We start from the raw sequence: 24,095 nt of genomic DNA on the forward strand, positions 1-24,095 counted from the left end.
GCTAGAGTAGCAATAGTGGTAGCAGTAGCATTAGTAGCAGCAACAGTATCAGTATTAGCAGCAGCGGCAGCAGTAGTATTAATAGTACTAGCAGTAGTAGCAGTAATGGCCATTAATTGAGTGATAACCAAGAGAAGATAAACTATATCCCAAGCCCTAGACACATGGACTCACACCTCAGAGTGACTCTGTGAGGCGGGCGTCTTCTCTATGTGAGTGGAGGGGAAGCCAAATCTCACGTGGCTTCTCCAAAATCTCATAGTAAGAGGCAGAGCCAGGATCTAGACTCTGGTCTGAGTCAAAGCCTGGGCTCATTCTGCCGCCCGAGGCCGAGTGGGAGGTGCGGTTGGAGCCTGGTGGGACTTCTGAGAGCCATGGCTGGGCCATGGGGAGCAGGGGCGGAGGGCAAGATGGTGGCAGATGGTGGGGCAGGGCGGGTCAGAGAACCCGCAGAGCGGGAGGCAGGTGGCCTCGGTGACCTACAGGCAGCTTCCTCCACCGCCCTGGGGTGCTGCAGGTGAGAAACGCTGTCCCATTCCTCATGAAAGAAACATCAGTGTTAATCGGATCAGGCCTCACACCCTGGGCTGGGAGCCTCATTCATTTTAAATTTATTTCTTCCTTAAGACTCAACCCATGGGGTGGGAAAGGGGAGGGAGCTGAGAAGGCTGTGAGGGGACTTTGGGGAGAGGGTAGGAATTCTACACCTTCTGGTTGCTTTGGGAGCCTTTGTAGCACAGAGGCGAACAGTGCAGGTTTGGAATCCCGTGCCTGGGTGTGATTTCAGCTCAGTTTTTCACAAGCCATGCGACCTTGGACAAGTCACCGGCCCTCTCTGAGCCTCAGTCTCCTCCTCTGTTACACAGGGCTAATGATATATACACCTGTGAGTTGTGGCAGGCCCATCATAGGTGTTCAATTAATGGCATCCATTGTGCCAAGGACTGGTCTGCTCTCCTGGGGACCCTAGAGAAAATGGTATGCTTTGTCTTTCTCACTGTCGGGAAGCTCAGCTCTTCCTGAAGCACACTGACCCCTTGCTGGGGGAACTCTGACTGTAAGAGGGGTTTCTTAAGCGGAGTTGAGATCTGTCTTCCTGAAGCCCCCACAGTCTGACTCTGGGAAGAAACAGCCTGAGTCCCTCTCCCAGGACAGCCCTCCAGGATCTGCAGACATGATTGGTGATGCCCCATGTCTTCACCAGGGTCTTGCCACAATCTCCCCTTGCCCTGTTTCTCCCCCCCAGCATGGAGCGTGGCAGCAAAACCATCCCCCCTGATTGCGACTCTGCTTCTACCAATCGAGCATCCGCTCCTCCCAGAGCCCGGAGATGCCCCCGCCAGGCCCTGGAGGCAAGCCCTCCGGAGGCGGCTTCAGTACCACGGACAGCTCCCAGCATCACGGGCGACAAGCATGGATTTGAGGCTCAGGGAGTCTGGCCAAGGGAATGGGTTCTACATATAAAGACACATTTATTAACCTCAGCCATCCTCACCTTCGTGGCATATACTCACCCATCACAGTCATACTCACATAGGCACACACACAGTTATACACACACTTGCCTCACATGCCCTTTTGCACAGTCACATGCCACCACATGCACAAACGTTTCCACACAACTCTTCATAGTCCCCCACTTGCAACAAAGCACACACCCATAGTAATGGGCCCGTCCCCTCTGGCCCATCACTCAGCCTCTTGGCCAGTGGGCCGGGGATGCTTTCCCCCAGGAGAAAGATTCAGGTGTGATCTACTGGCTGGGCATGATTCCGGAGCTTAGGGACAGGGCTCACCCCCCACAGCACACCCCACCATCGCCTCTCCCCAGAGCGCCCGGCTGACCTGGATTTAAGTACTGGCTCGCCAGTCACCAGCTGTGTAACTTGGAGCCAGTTACATAACCTCCCGGTGCCTCAGTTTCCTGACTAGTGTGCAGGAGACAGTAATAGTAACACTCACACGGCTTCTGTGGGAACTGGGACGCATAATGCATAGAAGAGACTTGTCACTGTGTCTGGCACATGATAAAAGTGCAGCAAATAGTGACTCATTATTAGCAATAACAACAATCCACCCACATGGGTTCCCCTTAGATGTCATACCGACAACCTTCTATCTCTTTGCAGCCCCTTTCACATGAGTGTGTGTGTGTGTGTGTGTGTGCGCGCGCGCGCGCGCATAAGGGGGGAATAATTACTTTCAGCACCAAAGAGGATGTCAGCATTGGGAGGAGGGGCACCTGGACTCCCCTTCCCTTCCTGCCCTGGCCCCAGCCCTGGGTCACCTTGGCCGTGCCTCCTGAACTTCTCTCCCAATGGGTCCCTGCTCCCTTCACCTGAGTCTGCATCAGCTCTACCCCGGCTCCCTCTCCAGCCAAGGCCCCCAGACCCTTTTCTCCCCTAGGGCTTTTGCCACCTCAAGGCAGGAAGAAGGCTTTCTGGTTTATTTTGGTTTATTTTACAGTTGACGCTGGACCCCTCGTTTTTGGTATTCAGAGAGAAGCTCTTGCACTATTCTCCCCATTCTAAATGCTCATCACATTTCTCTTAAAGCCACAGGATCCCCCCCCCCCGCCCCCCGCATCCCCATCTTTTATTCATCACCTACCACCGGCCCCAACACAGGAGACATGGAAATGCAAACCCTCCAAGGACTGCGAATTTCATGCCAGCAGATGACCCTTCCCCAGTGCCTGCGGCGAGGGAATGGAGGTGTCCTAATGAGGTGCCTGGGCATCGGGATGGAGTGTGAGAGGTGGCGGCCCACATTATGTGATCTGTTCTCCTCTCCTCATACGCCCCCTGTAGGGGTGGAAGGCTTTGACCAGCCTTGGCCACACTGGGGACTCCGAGAGTCATTCTTCCAGGGGCTTCTGTTTTATCCCAGGGAGTCCAAAGGGAGCAAGGCTCATGCCAGAGAGGCGAGGTCCCGTTGGTGGGAATTCAGGTAGGTGTCTGATTAAAGGGTAAGGCGCCCCTCTGCCCAAGGATTTCCTTTGGTCCTCGAGGGAATTTGCTTCCCTTCTGCAGGTGGTACCTACAATGGCACCCAAGAGCCAGGAGGTAGAGGAGAGGCCAAGACTGCTTTGGGGGGCCTTCCTTTGAATACTACCTATGAGAAGTGAGGTGACCTGGGTTCAGACCCAGACTATGCCTCTGTCGCTGTGTAAACCTGGGTAAGTCCTGTTCCCTCTCTGGGCAAGGCTGGCTTTCTTTATTTCAGAAACAAAGAAGGTGTAGAGAGTGAAAAACCTGTTTCCCGCAAAGTCCTCTAATACTCTGAGAAGAGCAAAGGGACTAATTCCAACACTCTATGATCCTGCGACTTGGTTTCTCTGCTGTCTCTAGCCTGTGAGTATCTTAAGGGCAAGAATTGTCTTATTTGTTCCAGAGTTCACAGAGCCAAGAGCAGGGCCTGTCGCAGAAGAGGTGCTCAGTAAATATGCATTCATTCGTTCAACAAATATATGTCACACAGAAATGAGGGCCATCGATGTGCTGTGTGCTAGGGCTAAAGCACTGAGCAAGTTAGGTGAGGTGCCTGAGTTTTTAGAGCATACTGGATGATGGGGGCATAAAATACATAAAGAAACAATAAATGGGATCACGTCAACTGGTGCTAACTGTTACAATCACACTGGGCGGCATGGCAGAAAGCGACGCAGGTGGGAGATGGTCACACTCCAGCTGAGCCCTTTGCAGACATGGAAGAGCATCAGGCAGAGGGAGGAGCTATTGCCCAGGCCTGGCATGTTGGAGAGTGAAAGGAAGGGTGTGAGTGAGGGGGAGGATGGCCAGAGGAGGATCAGAGAGGCCTGCAGGAATGGGTCAGGTAGGGCGTTTTAGGCCAGGTGAGGATTTCAGGTGTCATTATACTGGTAAACTTGACCAGAAGCTTTTGGAGGGTTAAAACTGGAAAAGCAGCAAGATCTGGGTTATCCTAATATATAAAAAGCCAGGAGCCGTCACGACAGAAACAACTGGATGGACGACAGAACAGCAGGCTGCGTGAGGTGACCAGGCCAGCAGGGGGGGCAGTTGGGGGTGACCAGGCTGGTGGGGGGGCAATTAGGGGTGACCAGGCCAGCAAGGGGGCAGTGAGAGGCGACCAGGCCAGCAGGCAGAGGCAGTTAGGGGTGATCAGGCTGGCAGAAGGGGGAAGTTGGGGCGGCCAGGTCGGGGGGGGGCAGTAAGGGGCGACCAGGCCAGTGGGGGGACAGTTAGGGGTGATCAGGCAGGCAGGCAGGTGAGCAGTTAGGAGCCAGCGGTTCTGGATTGTGAGATGGATGTCCGACTGCCGGTTTAGGCCTGATCCCTGGGATCGGGCTTAAACTGGCAGTCGGACATCCCCCGAGGGGTCCCGGATTGGAGAGGGTGCAGGCTGGGCTGAAGGGACCTCCCCCCCCCATGCATGAATTCCGTGCACTGGGCCTCTCGTGTTTTTAAAAGATCCCTCAGGCCACTTATGGAGAATGGATTAGCGGGGAGGAGCAAGAGCAGAAGAAGGGAAACCAGTGAGGAGACTCCTGCAGAGGTCCAGGGGAGAGGTGGTGTCGGCAGCTCAGATGCAGGGCGAGTGGAGATAAATGGTTAGATTAGGATTTTGGAGAGAGCTGCTAGTTCCTTGCAGCACACCCAGCCCTCCCCATTGGGGTCCAGCACCCTGGACAGCGCACCGCCCATGTTTCCGGAGGGCCAGTCCCCTTTCCCAGGGGACTCTGAGATTCTGAGGGCAGCCCTAAGAACCCCTCTCTTGTGTTTTTTAAAATATTTTTTTGAGTTTAAAACATTTCAACATACAGAAAATGATGTAACAGACATATGTATCTATCAAGATGAAATGGGTGTTAACATTTTGCCACATTAGCTTCAGAGCCCTCTCTTTTTTTAAAAAAAGGAAGCCAGGGAAACATTGTAGATACAGCTCAACACCCCTTTTTTCCTTCCCCTCCGTCCCCAGGGGTAACCGAGCAAAAACTGGTGTTTATCTGTCTCAGGCATGTACTGTCCTTATCTAGTTCTGCATTCAAAACCTGTGATTCTATTGTTAAACAGATTTTAAAGGTTTAAATACATGGTATAATGCTGTACATATTCCTCTGTCCTTTATTTTTTTCACTCCATATTGTGTCCTGGAGACTTATCCCTTTCGGTCCATGTGGATGGAGTTCGTTCGCTTTAACCGTGATAGACGATTTCATTGTACTTATACAGCAGCTTAATTTCCTGTGTGCCTGCGGAGAGGCAGGCTGCTCCTCATTTTCCTATTACGGACTAAGGTGCGATGAATATCCTCGGACGTGCATGCTTTGCATATGAGTGTGAAAGAGGATGCGCACAGAGCACTGTAGGCGCCCTCCCCCGGTTCCTTGACCTGCAGGTGTGCTCCCTCCCCAGCTGCGATTGGCTCCTCGCGGCCTCCTTCTTGGGAACCTCCTCGCCCAGGACCTCCCCCTCACCATGGGGCAGCACCTAGGCAATGACTGATGAACATGGGGTACCAAAGACTGGCCCCCTTGCCTCAAGGCGGATCAACGCTGCGGTGTTATTAATGCTCCAGACCTCTCTGTGGCATCAGATGGAGGCTAATCTCCAACAGAGAACACATAATTGCTTGGCTTTTCCTCCCCGCTATCTGCCTTTCCCCCGCCTCTTTCACCTGGGAGCTCCCCCTCAATAAATCACCTGCACAGAATCCCAGGCACTGCTTAGGAACCTAACCTACGACAGGCACACACCACGGTGGAGCTGCTGGGCCTTCGATTTGCTCACCTTAAAATGTATGAAGTATTCCCAAATTGCTCTCCCACGTAGTTGTACCAGTTTGCATTCCCATCAGCTCTCCCCCCCCCCTCTCATCAATACTAGTGTTATAGACTAATTTTGCCAATCAGATTGGTGCAATACCGATTTCATTGCTGTTTTAATTTGCATTTCCATGTTTACCAGTAATGCTGAGGATCTTTTTATGTCTTTATCGGCCATTCACATTTCTTTCTCTTTTACCTGTCTGCTCATATCGTTTGTGTATTTCCCTATGGCTTTGGAAATTGATGCTCTGAAGTTTTAAAGTCTTTTTATTTTGGAAACTAATCCTCTCTTGGTTGGTTATACAGGTTGCAAGTATCTTCTCTCAGTCGTGGCTTTAACAATTTTTTAAAAAAAATTTTTTGTCATGTAGTTTTTTATTTTAATGAAATAAGGTTTATTGTTATTTTTTCTTATCATTTGTGTTTATTTTCTGATAAAGTTATTTTCCTGTAGTTTTTTTAAATACAATTTTATTGTCTGCCTTTTACATTTAGGACTTTTATTACTGGGAACTTATTTTTGTGAGTGGTGTGAGTAGGGATCTAATTTTACCTTTTTCCAGGGCGGGGGGGGGGGGGGCGAATATTTAATTGTCCTAACATCACCCATTACCCCTTGTCATGTTTCAAACTCTCATATATATTTGGGTCCATTCCCAGGCCTAGTCTCCATTCTTTCATCCGTTTCTCTATTCCTGGGACCAAATCAAACTGTTTCAATGATTAGAGTTTTATAGTAATTATGATATCTGGCAGGGTGAGGTTCCCTGCCCCTCCCTCCCCTTTCTTCTTCAAAAGCATCTTGGCTATGCTAGTTTCTTTACCATCCCATATACATGTTGGGATGACCTTGTCAAATTGCAGGGAAAACCCCATTGCAAATTCTCCTGGAAATAAAATCTACAGAGTAGATTGGAGGGGGCTGGCCAACTCTCTGACAGGGGACTGCCCACCTGCCACCAGGGTTCGGCTTTTCTCCGGCTGTATCCTTCCTCTCCTCTGCATCCCGTCCTCCGACAGGGGGCTGCCTCGGGAGTGAGCCTCCAATCCCTTCTCATCCTTCAGTGCCCAGCTGAATGCCTCCTCCTCCAGGAAGTCCTTGGAGATAGCCCTGACCTTGCAGGCTCTCTCTCTCTCCTCTAACCCGTCTCAGTGCCCCATTTCCTGGACACTGAGCACACTGGGTCTGACTGAGGGAGCCACTTCTGTACCCTGTGTCCCCATCGCAGCCTCTGAAGGGAAGGGGCTGCATCACCTTCATCTTTGTACTCCCAGTGGCACCCATGGCACAGTGGATGCCCAGTGGGCTCTGGATGATTGGTCCTTAGGTAAGAGAAGTGGTAAGAGAAGTGTGTAAAACAGGTTCTTCCTCCATGGGGAGGGGCCTGGGATAGAGTTGGGGGCTTCAGGGGAGACACACCTGACTGAAGTCAGACAGATCTGGCTCTGCGTGGTGGTGCGCCTCGTGGGACAGTGGCCGCTCTGAGCATGTGCCCATCTGTAAGGCGGGGACAGCATTACCCATCTCATAGGGCTGTTGCGAACATCGCTGAGATTGTGGGAACACACCACAGGTGTTTCCTCCTTGCTCCGCTTCCCCAGTGTGAGGCAAGCACAGAGTCAAGACCCTGCCCTCAGCCAGGAAGGCTGCTGGGGAGCATTTCCTTGTTCACCAGTCAGACCCAGGGGCACCTTCCCCCAATGTCCGAGCCATTGACTCCACTCTGCCCGTCTCCTGCCCAGCCTCTGATGCTACCCCCCAGCCCCCTGCTGCCGTGCCCTTTCCTGGAGCAGAGGTGGGTCCTATGGAATATGCTTGCACCCCATCTTCCCTTCCCTGCCTCACAGCACCCATCTCTCTCAGTGGACCCCTGGGCCCCGAGTTGTTCCCATGAAATGCTTCTTCCTCTTGCTGCTCCTCCAGGGGCATCTTCCTTCCCCGGGGGGACCGGAGGCCAGGGCAACGTCCGGCTGCAAGGGACCGCGCTCCAGTGCTAAGCGCCGTCTACACATCTTGGAAGAGAGAATATGGGGCTGATGGGAGGGGGGTCGCTCCCTGGTGGAGCATGGGCTCAAGTTGGACAGATCTGGGCTCTGATTCAGAACTTGATTCAGGTAAGTTGGCCTAAGACTCAGCCTCTCCATATACACAATGGGTACATGGATCTGACCTCCTGGGGGAGATGAGACCAGAAAGGAAGACATGCATGGGATGTATAAGGTAGCAGTCCAGCATAAGGTTGCCCCTTACTTACAAGACGGTAGGAATGGGGGAAAAAAAAATGAAGGACACAAGCAAAGATGAGGCAGAATTTATTCTCATTGTGGGCAAGTTCAAGACTCATGATGGAGACCACGGAGAGGCGGATCTCTGGGGCCCTGGAGGGCACCTCACGCCGGGGACAGGGGCACACTTTTGCAAGTGCCGGACCCACAGTGTCCCCCCTGACTATGAGGATCCAGAGTCCAGGCGCTGGGTCAGAGTGGGGTGGGGGTGGGAGGAAGACAGGTATTCCCCAGATCCTGTCCTGACCATGTTTCCGACTTCCATAGGAAGGAAGAACAGCTCGGCTATATGGGAACATATAGAGGTGTAGAGAGCTGGCCGCGGCACCTGGGCGGGGCTGACTCCCCGAATTATTGCAGGAGGGAGAGGGGGCTCAGTGCTGGTGTTTCCGCGGAATAGCTGTGCTGGCTACAGGGCGGGCTGAGCAGGGGTCGGGGCTAGGCCTGGCCCTCCCTTGGGGCCAGCAGGGGGTACCCAGCATCCTGCCCCGTGGGGTTCCTTGGGCCCTACCAGCTCCCCACTGGGGTGCAGCCTTCTCACCCTGGGTGCTTCTTATGTGCTTTGAAGACCATTTTTGCATTGTCAGGAGTGAGGAAAAAATATTCTGACATGGTAGAAAAAGATATTTACATACCCTGGTGGGCCGTAAGGGAGGGGGTCAGTCTCAGAATGGGGGCGCTTCCCAAATCCCCTCCCACCCACAGCTGTCCACGTGGGATGGTGAAGGAGAAGAGGCCTGGGAAGAGGCTCAGCTCCAAACTTGGCCGCTGTGTGCCTTGGACGAGACACGCTGCCTTGGTCTGCCCAGACGGTGCAGGAGCAGTGGGCTTGATGGTCCCCGATTCCAGGCCGGGGGCTGGGGGGCAGGGAGGTTGGCAGAGAGACTTCCAAGTGCAGAGCCCTGGGCTGTGGAGGGGCACCAGAGACTAGAGGGAACTTGGTGGCCCCTGGCCAGGCAGCCAAGTCCAGCTGAGGGCATCTCACCAACCCTGTGGTGCTGCCTGTACAGAGGTGGCCAGAGGGCTGGCCGGGAACCCTGTTTTCCTGCTGAAGCAGCGGAGGGAGCCAGGTGGAGGCTGCAGGTGGCCCCCCACCAGCTAGAGGGAGGGCTCAGACCTGAGATAGAGCCGGGAGTGGGGTCCCCTGGGGGGAGACAAGGGTGGGCCTGGTGCTGGTGTGGTTCAGTAGTGGCCCCTGGCTCCGGCCTCCAGGCCTGGGGGGAGGTGGGTGTGAGCCCCTCTCCAGTCCCTGTGGGTGCTGGGACCTGGACCCACATTCAGTGGGCAGTCACACCGAGGTCCCTGCTCACAGGCTGGTGACACTCATCCGCATCCATGACATGCCACCCACAGTCACATGGACACGTGCTCCCAGTCTTAATGAGTAAGCCTGTCCCTGTCTTAATGGCACACATCCATCCTGGGACCTGGCAGGTGGACACATATGCACGCAGTCCATGACCTTGTGAGAACACACCCCATACAGCACAGGAGCACATGTGTGCATACACACACACACACACACACACACACACACACACACATACACACACACACACAGGCAGGTGATCGACGTCTCTGTTGGGCTCAGTGGCGTTGAGGCTCCAGCGTCCGGGGCAGACAAGGCCCTCTGCCCTGGGGCCAAGTGTCCCAGCCGTGCGGGCACCAACGGTCCCTCTCAGGTGGCCTGACCCCGGATGACTCCAGGTCCCGTGGGGGAGTCCTCAGCCTCACTGGTGCCTGGCAGGAAGGCAGCCAAGAGAGGGGCACACGCCTGGGCCCACCCTGACCGCTGGCCAACCCTGCGAGTCCTCTGACAGCCAGCATGACCCGGGGCCGGGGTGGTTTGGTCAGAGGTGCCGGCGGGGCCCCTGGGTGCTGGTCAGCTGGGCCCTCATGGTCTGGATGCTGCCCAGGATCTTCTTCTGGTGGCCCATGAGGGTGATGCCCAGGGCACGCACGTCCCTGTGAAGGAAGGGGTGGTGCTGGCCAGGTTGGCCTGGGAGGCTGGGAGCCATGGAGACAGGGACAGACCCATTCCCTGGAGCTGCCTCTGGCCCCCTGCCCTCTCCCCTGGCCCCTGCCCCAGGGGACCACCACTTACTGGGCGTTCATTCGCAGCACCATGCCCAGAGAGGAGTAACCACCGGCGGCAAAATGGTCCCGGTAGCGGCCCATTCGGATGGAGTCCAGCCAGTCCCCCACAGTGAGGCCGCCGCTGCCACCCCCGCCCCCGCGGAGGTCAAAGCAGCTCCGGGCAAAGGCGGGGGCCGGGCACCTGAGGCACAGGGGCCCTGGGTCAGTGGCCTGCCAGGGCCTCTGCCTTCCTCGAGGACCCTGACATGAACCACCCTCAGCCTCCGTCCAGGCCCAGCAGTGGGCAAGGGGTGTAAAGGGTGAGACCCCAGGCTTGGGAGGAGAGGGCTGAGGAAAGTCCAGGCCGAACAGGGGCCAGTGCCCAGGTGGGACCTGGTCCAAGGGTCAGGACAGAGTTTCCCAGGGTCGGGACTAAGTCAGGGCCATGTTGAGAGGGCAGCTGGGCGGGGGCAGAGCTGGGGCGGGCGCCAGGCACCTGCCGACCGTGGCTGTGGTCCTGAGACTCTCAGGATTGCGGATCAGCGCATCGAGGATGCTGACGATCTGGGAAAAGCGAGGCCGCTGAGCCCGGTCCTTGTGCCAACAGTCAAGCATGAGCTGGTGCAGGGCCCGGGGGCAGCCCATGGGTGCTGGCAAGCGGTACCCCTCCTCCACGGAGCTGATGACCTGGCGGGGGGGGGGGGAGCACAGGCTGGGCTCGAGGCTGTCCTGCCCTCAAGGCCCCACCGCCCCTGCCCGGCGAGGGTCCCACACTCACGTCCCGGTTGGTCATGTTCCAGTAGGGCCTCTCCCCGTAGGCTAGCACCTCCCACATGACCACACCGAAGCTCCACACGTCACTGGCCGAGGAGAAGGTGCGGAAGGCGATGGCCTCGGGGGCCGTCCAGCGGATGGGGATCTTCCCTCCCTGCGAGGGACGCAGGAAGGTGACGGCTGCTCCTCAGCCCGAGCCAGGGGCAGAGCCCTGGGGCCCTGTTTCCCCCTGGGGTCCTGCGAAGCAGTCCAGGGCGGGAGGCACAGCCAGGGGGCCCTGGGGAGGACTGACCAGGGAGACCTGCACCCAGAGCTGCCGTGAAGACGGAATGAAAGAAAGGTGCGAGTGCCTGGCATGTAGTAGGCACTCAGTCAATATCAGTCAAGGGGTCAAGGCCCGAGCCAGGGATGCAGCTCAGAGACCATGGCCGAGCACTCCTCTCCCCCCTCTCCTTCCCTCTCTCTCTCTCTTTTTGGGGGGCGGGGTGTCACAAATCCTTCCTCTAAGTGAGATCTTATTTGGAGGCTCAGAGGATGAGATGCAAAGGGAGGTTCTGACTGAGGCAGGGGTGGGGGCCCGAGCCCCTGCCACTCAGCCTCCTGCCTTCGAGGCGGCCCCTAAGGTACCTCCAGGGAAGCCCAAAGCTCCGTAAAACGCATTGTGGAAATGCTGATATGTAGCCAAACTTTAGAGAGACAAACGCGGGGTCAGTGTGTTCCAGACAGACGCTAACTCTCCCACAATCTCCCAGCGCGTGGCAGGGGGGCCGGCCCTGGGGGCCACAGCCACCCGGGACCGAGGAAGGAGGCCAGGCTGCTCCCATTTCCGAGGGGGACACATTTCCCAGGGAGAAGGCAACCTTCCCTGAAGGGCAGGGTGTGTGTGTGTGGGGGGGGTCACCCTCCCTGGGCCTGTAGGAGGGAGCGTGGCCACGCACCGTGGTGGTGTAGGCGGCGTCGGGGTCGTCCTCCAGGACCCGCGACAGCCCGAAGTCGGACACCTTGCAGACCAGGTTGCCATCCACCAGGACGTTGCGGGCGGCCAGGTCGCGGTGGACGTAGCCCAGGTCGGAGAGGTAGCGCATGCCGGCGCCCACCCCTCGCAGCATGCCCACCAGCTGCATGATGGTGAACTGCCCGTCGTGAGTCTGCGGAGGACACGGCTGGGCTGCAGGGAGGCTCTTGGCAGTTCGCAAAGTGCTTCACCGCGTAGGAAGCGTGTGACGGGTTCAGGCGTGTTCCCACTCACCCCCCCCCCCCGCCCCCAGCAGCCCCGAGAGGGAGGTGGGGCAGGGAGGACAGTGCATCCATTTTGCAGAAGAAATAAAGGCCCAGAGAGGTCAACTCCTGTGTCTAAGAGCACCCAGCAAATGAACGGCGGGGAGGGCTGGGAGTCTAGGGATTTCCACGGCACCCACCGTGCCTCCCATCTGGGTGGGGCCCTGGACCCCACAGAGGCACCTTCTGAGCCGGTGCCGGGGCAGCGGGACCCCATGTAACACAGGGACTCTCACGTGATGGGGTTAAAAGGCAGCGTGACTGGCTGATCGTAACACTGTAGCTGGCTCTCCCTTCCCCAGGGCTGTTGGGTCCAAGTTTCGGGGGTGTTTGGAGGCCTAACATTATTTCCCAACACCCAGGCTGACCTTCCCTCTCCCAGCGCATGTGACAGGTGGGGGCACGCACCCTCAGGAAGGCGTCCAGAGAGCCGTTCTCCATGTACTCGGTCACGATCATTGCCAGGCGGCCTGGGAAAGGGACGGGAGATAGAAGCTGCTGGTGGAGGGATCAGGGCTGCTGACCAGAGACCCGGGGATGTGCCCCCCCAGGAGCTGGGCCAGCACTGAGGGCCCGGGGAGCCCAGGGCCCCTCCTGGGTCCCAGGCGCTGGGCCCCTTCCTGACCGGGTCGTCCGAGGATGTGAGCTGGGGCCGGACAGAGCGGGTGGTGTGGGGATGGACCCCGAGCCCTGTCCTGGGCCGCAGGGGCCCTGCAGGGTGCGGCCGCCTTCCCCGGGCACCTACCACGCGTGACGACGCCTTCCAAGCGGATGATATTGGGGTGGTCAAACTGACCCATGATGGACGCCTCGCTGAGGAAGTCCCGCCGCTGTCTCTCCGTGTAGCCGGCTTTGAGGGCCTTGATGGCCACGGGCACATCCCGCTGCCCCGGCACCCGCAGCCGCCCGTAGCAGACTTCTCCTGACTCTCCTGTGGGCCGGGAGTGGGGCAGGCGGGGAGGGCAGTACGGGGGAGGGCAGTGGTACCCTCCTTCCTCAGCCCGGACCCCCACACCGCACCCCCCAGCCTCACACATGCAAGTGCCCCCCTGGGGCCTGGCCATCCCAGGCGCCTCAGTTCCCCTCACCCGCTGCCCTGGTGCCCCTCCACGCTGTCCCCCCCCGCCGGGGCTCACCGGAGCCAATGATCTTCTCAATGTGGATCCTGGAGGCCTCGATCTCACGGGTGAAACTGCGGCCCGCCCGGCCCGGCTCCTCGTAGGTGTGGGGTTCTGCATAGAACTGGGGCTCCGGGATCTTCCCCCGGGGGTGGTGCAGGGGCAGGAAGACAGGTGGAGGTGCTGAGGGGCCAGGGCAGAAGGGCCTTCAGTGGGGTCCCAGAGGCCTTTCCCTCCCAGCATCCCGTAGGCCTGGGGCGGGTCTGGGGGGAGGGGGAGGAGTGTGTCTGGGAATCTCGGGATGTGGGGGCAAACACGAAGCGCCCAACATGTGCTTGCCAAGTGGAAGCAGGGTCTCTATGGAGTCGCTCTGGAGTCTGTAGGGACCTGGGGGGTCTCCAGTGAGTCTGGAGAACGCCTGTCATTTTCTGGGGTCACCTCTAGAGTCCCGAGATCCTGCTAAATTGTTCTGGGGTAAAAAGTGGTAAAATCCCTTTCATTACAAGTGCCAAGTTAGACGGATTGAAAATGGTTCTCTAGACACTGTGTTAAGAAGGATTCTGAGGCTGCATTCAGGCTGAATGGGAACCAGTACCATGACTGATACCAACGTCCACCTGGGCACAGAAGTGGGGTGTGGAGGTAGGCACCCCCTGTATTTGCTTTGTTTTCTGGGGTCTCTGCAGGGTCCTGAAAAAACTCTAGCAGGGGATCTTGTCCAGGAACACAGGAACCTCCCTGAGGTTGTATGCGAAGCTGTGTATGAGCGCACACACGTGTACGTTTCCCTGGGGGAGGGTCCCTCGCATCGTCGGCGGGGTCTGTGAACCCGCGGAAGGGGAACTGGGCTGCACCTTTGGGGCCTCGGGTCTCTGTGATGTCCTGCTGTCTGTCTCTGGGGCTCTGGCCTTTGTGGGCACCACCCTCCCAGCCCAGCCCTGGTTCCCACCGTGACCCCCCCTTTGCCCTCAGATCCCGGCCCCCGCGCTCACCCTGCCCGTTCTGGTAGTGCATCTTCTCCTCATCGGAGTCCTGGAAGGCCTTGCTGTAGCCGCAGTGCCTGTGGAGGATGGGCACAGCTCTGCCCGGGGCCACGCCTCCCCAGACCCACCCCAAACCCACTCAGGCACAAGTCAGGACTCCCCTCCCCCTGCAGGGCAGCACCTGACACCCCACCCCCTGCCCCTGCCGCGGGGAGTCCCCACCCTCAGGCTCTCAACTCAGCCGAACTGTGATGTCCTTGACATTTATAAAACCTTCATCATGTATACAGTCGAGTCCACTTAGCCCTCCCAGCAAACTCTGTGGGTTATCAGTCCCTTTTCTCATGAAACTGTCCTTGGGGAAGGGCTGAGAGACGAGGCGTCTGAGGCCAGCTCTGCTGCGTCACCTTGGCAGGCCCCTTCCCTTCCCCGGCCTCAGTTTCTCCACCTGCTGGATGAGCCTCCCGATTCTCGCTGCCGGGGACCCTAAAGCCACGGGAGCACAGAGTCCCATCCCCACCTCCTCTGGAATGGAGGGGAGACGGGAGAGTGACTCGGAGCTTGGTGTTTCGTTAAGAGAGACCTGGGTTCAAGTCCCAGTCCTGGCATCTATTTGGCAAGTGGCCTGACCTCACTGACCTCCAAGTTACTCACCTGCAAAGTAAGGTCAGACTCTCCACCTCACGGGAGTATCATTAGGATTAAAGGAGATGGAGGTGGATGCTGAAGGGAGACCAGCGGGACGTGCTAGTGGATGGGTGTGGCATGAGAGAGAGAAGTCGAGAATGACAACTTGGGTTGGCGCTGGAGTAACCCCATGAATGGCGGTGCATTGTCCTAAGATGGGGAGGCCTGTGGAGGTGCAGGCTGGGGAGGTGCAGAGGTGCAGGTTTGTCTAGAACACACCCGGGAAAATGGAAAGAGGGAAAGGCCCAGGATGAGCCCAGGTCCGCCAGCCTTTAGAGGCTGTTTGGAACGGAGGGGCTGGGGAGATGGAGGACAGGCCAGAGATGTGGACAAAAGTATGTGTGTGTGTGCGTGTGTGTGGGGGGGGGAGGATTGGGGGGAGGCAAGAGAAAAGCGTCCCTTCCAAGAAGGAGGACAGAACAGCTGTGTCTGTAAGTGTGCCCAGCCCCAGGCACAGGAAGCGGCTCAGCGCTCCCAGGGGGTGGGGGGCTTGGAGGGACTGGGGCCCAGGACCGCCCACCTCTTCTTGCAGATCAGCAGGAGCAGAAGCACGACCAGGCCGGTGATGAGGGTCAGGCAGATCCACACGATGGTCCGGGTGTCATAGCGGGGCCCTGCAGGGGAAATGGGGTGGGCAAGGCGCTCAGCCCGGGCCTCGGGCCCAGGGTTCTGGCGGCTCTCCCCGAACCTGGGGGGCAGCCTCCTCAGCTGAGAGTCAGCCCAGAGTCAGGACACAGGCCACCTCCTCTGACCCCACCTCCCCTCTCCGAAGCTTCTCCTTCAAGACCCTGCTGCCCCAGGCTTCCTGGCGTCCCACCCCGGTGCCACCACTTCCTGGGGCTGTGTGACATGGAGAGAGCTGCTAGACTTCTCTGAGCCTCAGTTTTCTCACCTGTAAGAGGAGTCAAAAAGTGCCCACTGAACCTTCCAGTCTCAACGAACCCTCCCTCATCCCTTCCAGGGAGATATTATCTCCCATTTTCAGAAGAGAAAACTGAGGCTCTTGCTCAAAGCCACACAGTGAATGGGATGCGGCAGGGCCGGGTTCCTACCCGCACAGGCTCACTGCGGTATCAGACCCGGGAGCACTGGAGACACAGCGCCCAGGAGTGCAGGGGAGCACAGCCATTAACTCAGCCTTGAACCTCCTATCCTGGCACCACCCCCTGGAGGCTGCCGAGGGTAGGAAAAGACCCCGGCTGGCTGGAGATGGGGGGGTGGGCATCAAGCTTGACCTTGTGGGCTCGATAAAGCCTACATTGATCGGCCCCCACCCCAGGGTTTTTGATTCAGAGAATCGGCATTTCCAATAGCTCCCAGGTGCTGCTGACACTGCTGGTTCCACACTACACGGTGGGACCCACTGCTCCGGAGGCTGGCGCAGGGTCATGGGGGGGCGGGGGGAAAGGGGCACAGGCCGACCATGTTCAAATCCTGCTTTGCTGGGTAACTGTGGGCAATTCGCTGTATTGCTTTGACCCTCGGCTTCCTGGTCTGTAAAATGGGGACGTGGGTAATGCCAATGCACTGGAGGGCCTCTGGGATGATGATCAGGATGTCCTGCTGGCAAAGGGCATCGTGATGCCTGCAAGTCACACTGATCCTCAGGAAAAGCCAGGGTTTGGGCTGTGAGGAGCTCGGTTGCCTTGGGCAAGTCACTTCCCTTCTCTGAGCCTCAGCTACTTTCAGCTGTGAACATGCCGAGCCAGCAGGCACCAGCTGGGCAAGTTCCCTGCCTCTGACCGCCTGGCCCGGCCCAGCTCCCTGGCCCGCCCTGCTCTCTGCACTCACGTGGTTTCCCCGTCTCCACCTCCATGGCCTGGCTGAAGCGGCCGCAGCCTGCCGAGGTGCGGGCTCGGACCTGGAACACGTAGCGGGTGCCCGGCTTGAGGCCCGAGACCGTGGCCCTGGTGGTGACAGCCTTGAGGGTGGAGTAGCTCTGCATCTCCTTGTCCTGTCCACGGAGGCGCAGTCAGCCAAGGGCACCCCTGCCTGGTGCCGCCCCCCCACCGCCCGCTGCCAGAGGCTGGTACCTTCTCGTAGTACTTGATCTCGTACTCCAGGATGACGCCGTTGGGCTGCTCAGGCTCCTGCCACAGCAGCGCGACGCTGGTCTGCCCTGCCCACTCCTGGCGGATCACCACCACCTGGGACGGGGCTAGGGCGGGAGCCGGCCTTGATCAGGTGGGCGGGTGGGTGATCACTGGGGCCAGCCTCTGTCCCACCCCTTCCCAGGCCCTGTGTGAGCCATGCTTGCTGGCTGTCCTCTGCCCCAGGAGAGCCCGCCCCCTCCAGTCCTCCTGGCAAATCATAGGCTGCCGCCTGGTCAGTCACCTGGGCTCTGCACAGCTGCCTCTGGCCTGGGATGTTGGGGCCTGAGGGCCCCGGCTTTCACTCCTCTACCTTCTCCTCTCTGGCCAGGCCCTGCCACTGGGAGTGCAGGACCCCAGCAGCCCCAGCGAGCAGCTGTTCTCGTCCACTCTGGGGCCCCATCACCTGATGTCTCTATCTCCATGTCTCCCACCCCAGCCCTCTGACCATAGCTCTCAGGACTGCCTGAGGGAGGAAGAGGAAGGGAGGAGGAGGTAGGGAGGGCATGAATGGAGGGAGCCCGCACCCTCACCGCAGGGTTTGGAGGTATGCCCAGGACAGATCAGTATACTTCGGGAAGGGACATGAGCCGAGCCTGGCCCATTTGAGCTCAAGTATTCTCACAGTCACACAAAGACACCCACTCACCCTTATTCATTGACTGATTCACCCGTTCCCTCCACCATGCACTGCCACCCTCCCTCCTGTGTCCAGTGCATTATCCTGGAGGGGGGTCTGCTGCAAAGTGTAAGACAGACACCCAGCCACAGCCAAACAGGAAAGCACCTGCAGGGATGCAAACCCCTCTCCCTGTCCCTCCAGCCCGCAGGCCTCCTCTTCCCCCTCTGCGTACCCCCACACCTCCTGGGTCCCCCACCTGCCTCATCTCTGGGCATCTTGTCTCCTGGGAGGCCTGGGAGCCCCCTGAAGGCAGAGACCACACACACACTAGCTGCTCAATAAATGCTAGACTTTGACATGAAGAATTAAGAAGCAACTCCCGAGTTAAGTTGGAGGGTGTGGTACATAGGTGTCCCCACAGTCTGGGACTCACAGCCCAGCCCCTCTCTTGCTGGCTGGGTCTCATGGCTGCAGCTTCCCCATCCAGACAGCAGCTAAGCTAGCAAGCTAGTGGGCACCCCTGCCAGGAAGACTGAGGATCAGATGAGACCATTGCAGGCAACAAACACACGGAGCCAGGAATACTAACACCTCTTAAAGAGGAAGGAATTGCCAAGGCAACAGTGTGAGTGGGGCAGACACAGAGGGAGAGCAGAACGCCTAGGTGGGAGGGAAGTGGGCGGGGCCCCAGAGAAGGCTTTAGGGAAAGAGGGGGCTGTGGAAAAGAGGTGAGGACAGGAAGGGGAGCAAGTGTTCTCTGAGGATAAACCTTGACCATTTGCTCAGGGCTGTTGAGCTGTGGGGTCCACTCTATCGAGCCCCTAGGATTTCCTGAATGCCTACCACAGGCCCGGCCTTGGGCTAGGACCTGGGGAGACTGCGGGGACTAAGACAGCCTTCAAGGCGCTCACCGTCTACGAAGGGAGACAGTGAATAAGAAACCAAGTCAGTGCAGGATGACAGGTTGGTGAAGTGCCGTGTGAGACAGGAAGAGGGAGCTGTGATGGAAAGGACCGCCCACAGGGGCCAGGAGGGACCTGCCATGTCAGCTGGGCTGGCCAGGGTAGGCCTCCCTGGGGTGGGGAGGCCAGCTGAGCGGAGGACTGAAGGAGCCAGCCATGGGGACGTCACAGGGAGGAGCGTGTCCCTGCGGTGGAGAAGCAAGGCCAAGGCCCAGCGGGGGAAGGGCATGGTGTGTTCAAGGATGGGAACCGAGGCCCGTGTGGCTGCAAGGAATGAGCCAGGCAAGAGTGGATGGGGTAAGGCTGGAGAGGCAGGCAGGGGCGGGTCATGCTAACAACATTACACACTAGTAAATTTAGGCAACCAACCTAATGGGAGAGGATATTTGCAAACGATACTTCCGATAAGGGGGCTAATATCCAAAGTATATAAAGAACTCATACAACTCAACAACAGAAAAACAGCCTGAGTAAAAAATGGGCAAAGGACCTGAATAGACAGTTCTCCAAGGGAGACGTAAGATAGATGGCCAACAGATATAGGAAATATGGCCACACCACTATTATGAGGGCAATGTAAATCAAAACCACAATGAGATACGACCTCCCAGCTGTTAGAACGGCTATTATCAATTAGACAAGAAAGAGCAAGTGTTGGAGAGGATGTGGAGAAATCCTTCATTTTTAAAGCCCACTCAGGAGGTGGTGTGAGAACCAATTATGGGCAAGGCGGGAGGGGGCTCCTGTGGTTGTCCAGGCAACACGTGATGGGGACATGGGAGGTGCTATGGGTGTTGACTGTGTCCCCTCTCCCCCCCCCCCCCCAATGAATATATTGAAGCCCAAACCCCTAATGTGATCATTGGAGCTGGACCTTCAGGAGGTAATTAAGTTAAGATGAGGCATGGGGGGGGGGGGGCCCTCATATTGGGATTGGTGTCTTTATGAGAAAAGACACCAGAGAGTTCACTTGGGAGTGAGACAGATGCGAGTTCGATTCCCAGCTCTGCCACTTCCCATGGGCTGATGCTGGGTGGCACTCTGCACCTCCGTTTCCTGCTCCAGGACTTGGTGGGAGTGGTGTCTGCTGGGCCTGTGGTGTGGGGAGGAGAGGGTGGGACGCGGTGGGGGTCCAGGCCACGTGTGGGATGGCTGCTGACAGGGAAGCTGGCTGCCACGGTGGGCTTAGGTCGGGCTGTCACTTGACGGGCAGGACCCTCCAGAATTTGGAAAGAAAGAGGTCCCAGTAGCTAAATTCAGTGGAACAACCGGCTAGAAACAGAGGTAAATGGCTGGCTGTTGTCCAGACCAGGAGACCAAATCCATGGGCCGGGTGCCGGGCCAAACATTTTCCTTTCCTTCATTTAAGCCTCCTAAAGTGCCTCAGGCAGGTACTATGTATGCCAGTGCACCAGAGGCAGAGAGGGAAAGTTCTGGAACCCAGGCCTGTGATGGCCGTGAGCACCTGCCTCTGCGCTTTCTGGATCATAGGATGGGTCCTACTGTTCTAAGGGAGCCCGTAGCCCCAGGTCCCGGTGAGCAGGGCAGGGCCAGAGTGGCAGGCACCAGCCTCAGGCCACAGCAAGCCTGTGGGACGCGCGGGGGCCTGGGAGGGCAGGGCCAGGGGAGCCGGGCACGGAGCGTCTCCGCCTACCTGCCTGGTTCGTGGTGATGTTGACGACCGCGGCCTGGCGGGGCTCGGGGCTCTGGTCGGACACGCCGTTGACGGCCTCTATCCAGAAGGAGTAGTTCATGTGGGCCAGCAGGTTGGCCACTAGCAGGCTGGCCTGCACCAGGCTCGCCTGCTGGGGCACGAAGCGGGTGCCGCTCCCGCACTTCTCACAGCGGCCCAGCGCCCAGGGGCAGCGGCGGCACACGGCGTTGTAGGTGATGTCGCTGCGGCCGCCCGGGTCCAGTGGAGGGGCCCACTCCAGGGTCACAGAGGTCCCATTCACGCTGGAGATGAGGTTCACTGGTGCTGAGGGCGGCCCTGGGAGCAGGGAGTAACGGGGGAGGGGGTGAAGGGCATTTATTGGGGTGGTCCAGTCTCCCCCACAGACCAGGGCAGGTCTCTGGCTCCCCCATGATATCTGGGGTTCCCTAAGGTAAGGTCACACCTACTCTATGCTCTAGGACCGTGGCTGGCAAACTGCGGCTCACGAGCCACATGCGGCTCTTTGGCCCCTTGAGTGTGGCTCTTCCACAAAATACCACGGCCTGGGCGAGTCTATGTTGAAGAAGTGGCGTTAGAAGTTTAAGTTTAAAAAATTGGGCTCTCAAAAGAAATTTCAATCGTCGTACTGTTGATATTTGGCTCTGTTGACTAATGAGTTTGCCCACCACTGCTCTAGGAGCACAGAGTGAGTGGAGGCAAGGGTGGAGGCAGTGTCTGCCATTGGGCTAGGACCACAGGGCCACAGTCTGTCACAGAAACCGAAGGCCCCCCTCCCTCCGCTGGACAATAGGGAGCTTGTGCTTCCCAAGGTTTCTTCGTAAGAGCCGGAAAGAGACGGCATAGCCCTGGGGGTGCCCACAGCAGCCACTCTGGGTGTGAAACGTCCCAGTCATTGGTGCCCACACTCCACTCCTTAGCCCCCTGAGCTGAATGTCATGTAAATGCCACGGAGCACTCGGCTAGAGTAGAGTGAGGCCCCAGGAAGCCCAGCGGGTGTCCCCAAACCCTCCCTCCCCCAAGATGAGAGCCCCCATCTGGCAGTGCAGAGCCTTGGAGAGAGCGGTGGGCTGGGGTGAGCCCCCGAGGAGGGGGATTGGAGCCTTGGAGCTATGAGAGCCTGGGGGGCGGGGCTGTGGAGACCCCTGGGCCTGAGAATTCCAACTCTCAGAATGCCAGGAAGGCAATCTCAGATCTTCAGAGAATAGCCGGGTGGAATCTCAGAATCATGGAGAACCTTCCATCTGAAGGGTCTGGAATACTAAAAGCCCCGCCTTAAGATTTCTGGAGCCTGGATTGTGCATTTGGAGAGAAACCCGAGTCTAGGGCACGTGTCCGTGACCTTGACAGGCTGGGCTCTCCTGGGCCCGAAGCCCAGCGATGTCCCCATGTCACTCAGCCATCCACTCTGCCCCGGCAAGTCCCACATGCACAGGTCTGCACAGGAAACGCACAGGTCTGGGCAGAATGGTGGAGGGAGTGCGTGTGTGTGTGTGTGTGTGTCCGCACGCGTGCCTGTGTGTGGTGTGAATACACTTGGGCCCTCACTTGCCTTGTGCAAGGAGCCTGGGGCTGGGTGGTGATGGAGGTGGGGGCAGGGAAAGATGGGGATCAGGTTGGGGTAGATTCTGGGCAAGATCGGTCAGAACTGTGTGAAGTCCGCCTGGTCCCACCACAAGAGCCCGGGGCTGGCAAGAGGGGTGGCTGTGCTGGCTGCAGCCCCTCCCCACTGGGATGGGAGGCCAGAGGCCCCTGTAGGCTGGGGGACAGGAGGCAATGGAGGAGCCGAGTCAGCAGACAGTCCAGACAAGGAGGCACGACGCCAGACTCCTTCTGAGTCACCTCAGGGACCCAGGGCACGCACGCACACGGCCACACCTGCTCCAGCTCACGCTTCCCCTGCGGGGCCAGGAGCGCACACGTGGCGCTCACAAGGCACTACTGGGGCTCAGGAGTCCCCTACAGGTTCCCAGACATGTGCACATGCCCCCAGAGAGCCCCTCACATACGTGGTTCTGGGGTCTAGGGATGCTACTCACGGGTGCAGGCTGCAGACGGTGGGTCCAGGGCTGCGCGGTAGTAGCTGAGGTCACAGCGGCAGGCCTGGGTGGCAGGGGCCGCCGAGTGGCTGTGGGGAGGGCAGCGGGCACACAGCTGGTCCCCGGGGGCCGACTTGTAGAAGCCCAGCTCACAGGCTGTGGAAGAGAAGGTGGCTGGAGGTGAGCCAGCTGGTCTCAGGAACCACTCTCACTCTGACCCAGGCTTCCGGGGGGCGAGGGGTCCCCTGAGGGACAGGGGTGCAGATCTTCAGCACCCCCCACCCTACCTTCATTTGTGAGGGAGGGACTGGAGCACAGAGAGGACCAGTGACTTACACAGGATTGCACAGCAAGTCGAAGGCAGAGCTGAGGCCGGGACCCTGACACCTGAGTCCCAGCCCCAAAGGCGGCACAGGGAAGGGCCTCTCCTCCCACAGCCCCGCCCACCAGGCCCTGTCTATCACTGGTCTTGAGTGAGACACCAGCTTCAGGGGCAGGGCCAAGAGGCTAAGAATCAAAGGGGGCCAAAGCCCAGGATGTCACTTAGGCCGGACATGAAAACGGGACAGGGAGTGAGAGTGGGCAGACAATGACTGCAAAAGACACGTGTGCTGAAGTTAGAAGAGCAATAGTGTGTGTGTGCGCGGGGGGGGGGGGGGGGGGGGGTGCGGGGGGGGGCTGGAAGTCTGTGTTTTATAAGCTCTCCACGCAAAGCTGACCATCCAGGAATTGCAGGCCCCTGGACCCTCTCAGATCACGTCACTGTCACGGTGGCTGCCACGGACTTGTCTCCTACGTGGCCCTCTCTCCAGCCTCTGCCTCATCTCTCACCTGGATGACTCCGCAGCCTCCACACCCGGCCTCCAGCCCTGCTTCCCCAGCCCCAGCGGCGGCGTGCGCACCTGCTCGGAGCCAGGCACTGACTGGGCGCCGGAGGCACGGCCATGAACCAGATCCACGGAGTCTCTGCCTTCAGGGAGTGGCATTTGGGGGCACACAGTAAACAGGCTGTGATCTTTCCAGAAAGGAAATAAAGGAGCAGCTACCTCCCCCAAGAAGGAGACAGGAGATAACATGTGAGCTGTGGCCTAAAGGACAAGAACGAGTCAGCCGTGCCGGGACCGGGCATCCTCTGGGTTGAGGGACTCCCTTCCCTATAAGGACACCTGACTCTGTCATTGCCAGACCCAATCCTATGGGCTCCCATAAGCCTGGCACCCCACGCCCTCCCTGCAGCCTCCCCTAGCGCCACCCCTCACTCCCGATCCTCAGGCAGAACTAAAGGACTGGCCATTCCTACACCGGCAGGTTGTTTCCTTCCTCAGAGCCTTCTTCCTGGGATGCCTTTTCTCCTTTGTCCACCTGTCCAACTCTTCCAAGATTCCTTTCAACCGTTTCTTCAATGAAGCCTTTCGGACCTCTACACACACACACACACACACACACACACACACACACACACACACACACGGCCACACGCACACACAGAAGCGACCACGGCCCTCCCTCTTCCACAGCGCCTGCTCAGTCTCACCACCTGTAGCACTCACGATGCTGTACTTATTTATCTGTGTGTCTCTCTCCTCCCAGACCGGAAGGTCCTTGTGGGCCGATCCTTGTGAGTAAGGCCCCAGGACTGCCGTATTCGTCCCAAAGCTCCTAGCACCTGGCCAAGAGGTTGCCAGTGCCGGTGGGA

The 24,095-nt window shown here is 58.3% G+C and overlaps 1 protein-coding gene across 1 annotated transcript in view; it reads right to left on the bottom strand.

Annotated features, from left to right (window-relative positions):
- Positions 1-8,124: 8,124 nt before the first annotated feature.
- The window catches only part of EPHA8 (EPH receptor A8), a 33,668-nt gene continuing 17,697 nt past the window's right edge, over positions 8,125-24,095 (bottom strand). The window contains exons 4-17 of the mRNA XM_079776711.1: positions 22,400-22,555; positions 20,343-20,678; positions 17,048-17,172; positions 16,806-16,968; positions 15,535-15,628; positions 14,337-14,404; positions 13,363-13,527; positions 12,972-13,157; positions 12,635-12,696; positions 11,887-12,096; positions 10,953-11,102; positions 10,671-10,861; positions 10,203-10,376; positions 8,125-10,063 (exon numbers count right to left, since the gene is read on the bottom strand). Of these exons, the coding sequence (XP_079632837.1) occupies positions 9,949-10,063; positions 10,203-10,376; positions 10,671-10,861; positions 10,953-11,102; positions 11,887-12,096; positions 12,635-12,696; positions 12,972-13,157; positions 13,363-13,527; positions 14,337-14,404; positions 15,535-15,628; positions 16,806-16,968; positions 17,048-17,172; positions 20,343-20,678; positions 22,400-22,555 (2,195 nt within the window). The 3' untranslated portion in view covers positions 8,125-9,948. The remainder of the gene's footprint in view (positions 10,064-10,202; positions 10,377-10,670; positions 10,862-10,952; positions 11,103-11,886; positions 12,097-12,634; positions 12,697-12,971; positions 13,158-13,362; positions 13,528-14,336; positions 14,405-15,534; positions 15,629-16,805; positions 16,969-17,047; positions 17,173-20,342; positions 20,679-22,399; positions 22,556-24,095) is intronic.

This window comes from Cnephaeus nilssonii, assembly GCF_951640355.1.
Source record: "Cnephaeus nilssonii genome assembly, chromosome: 7".
NCBI classification, from domain to species: domain Eukaryota; kingdom Metazoa; phylum Chordata; class Mammalia; order Chiroptera; family Vespertilionidae; genus Cnephaeus; species Cnephaeus nilssonii.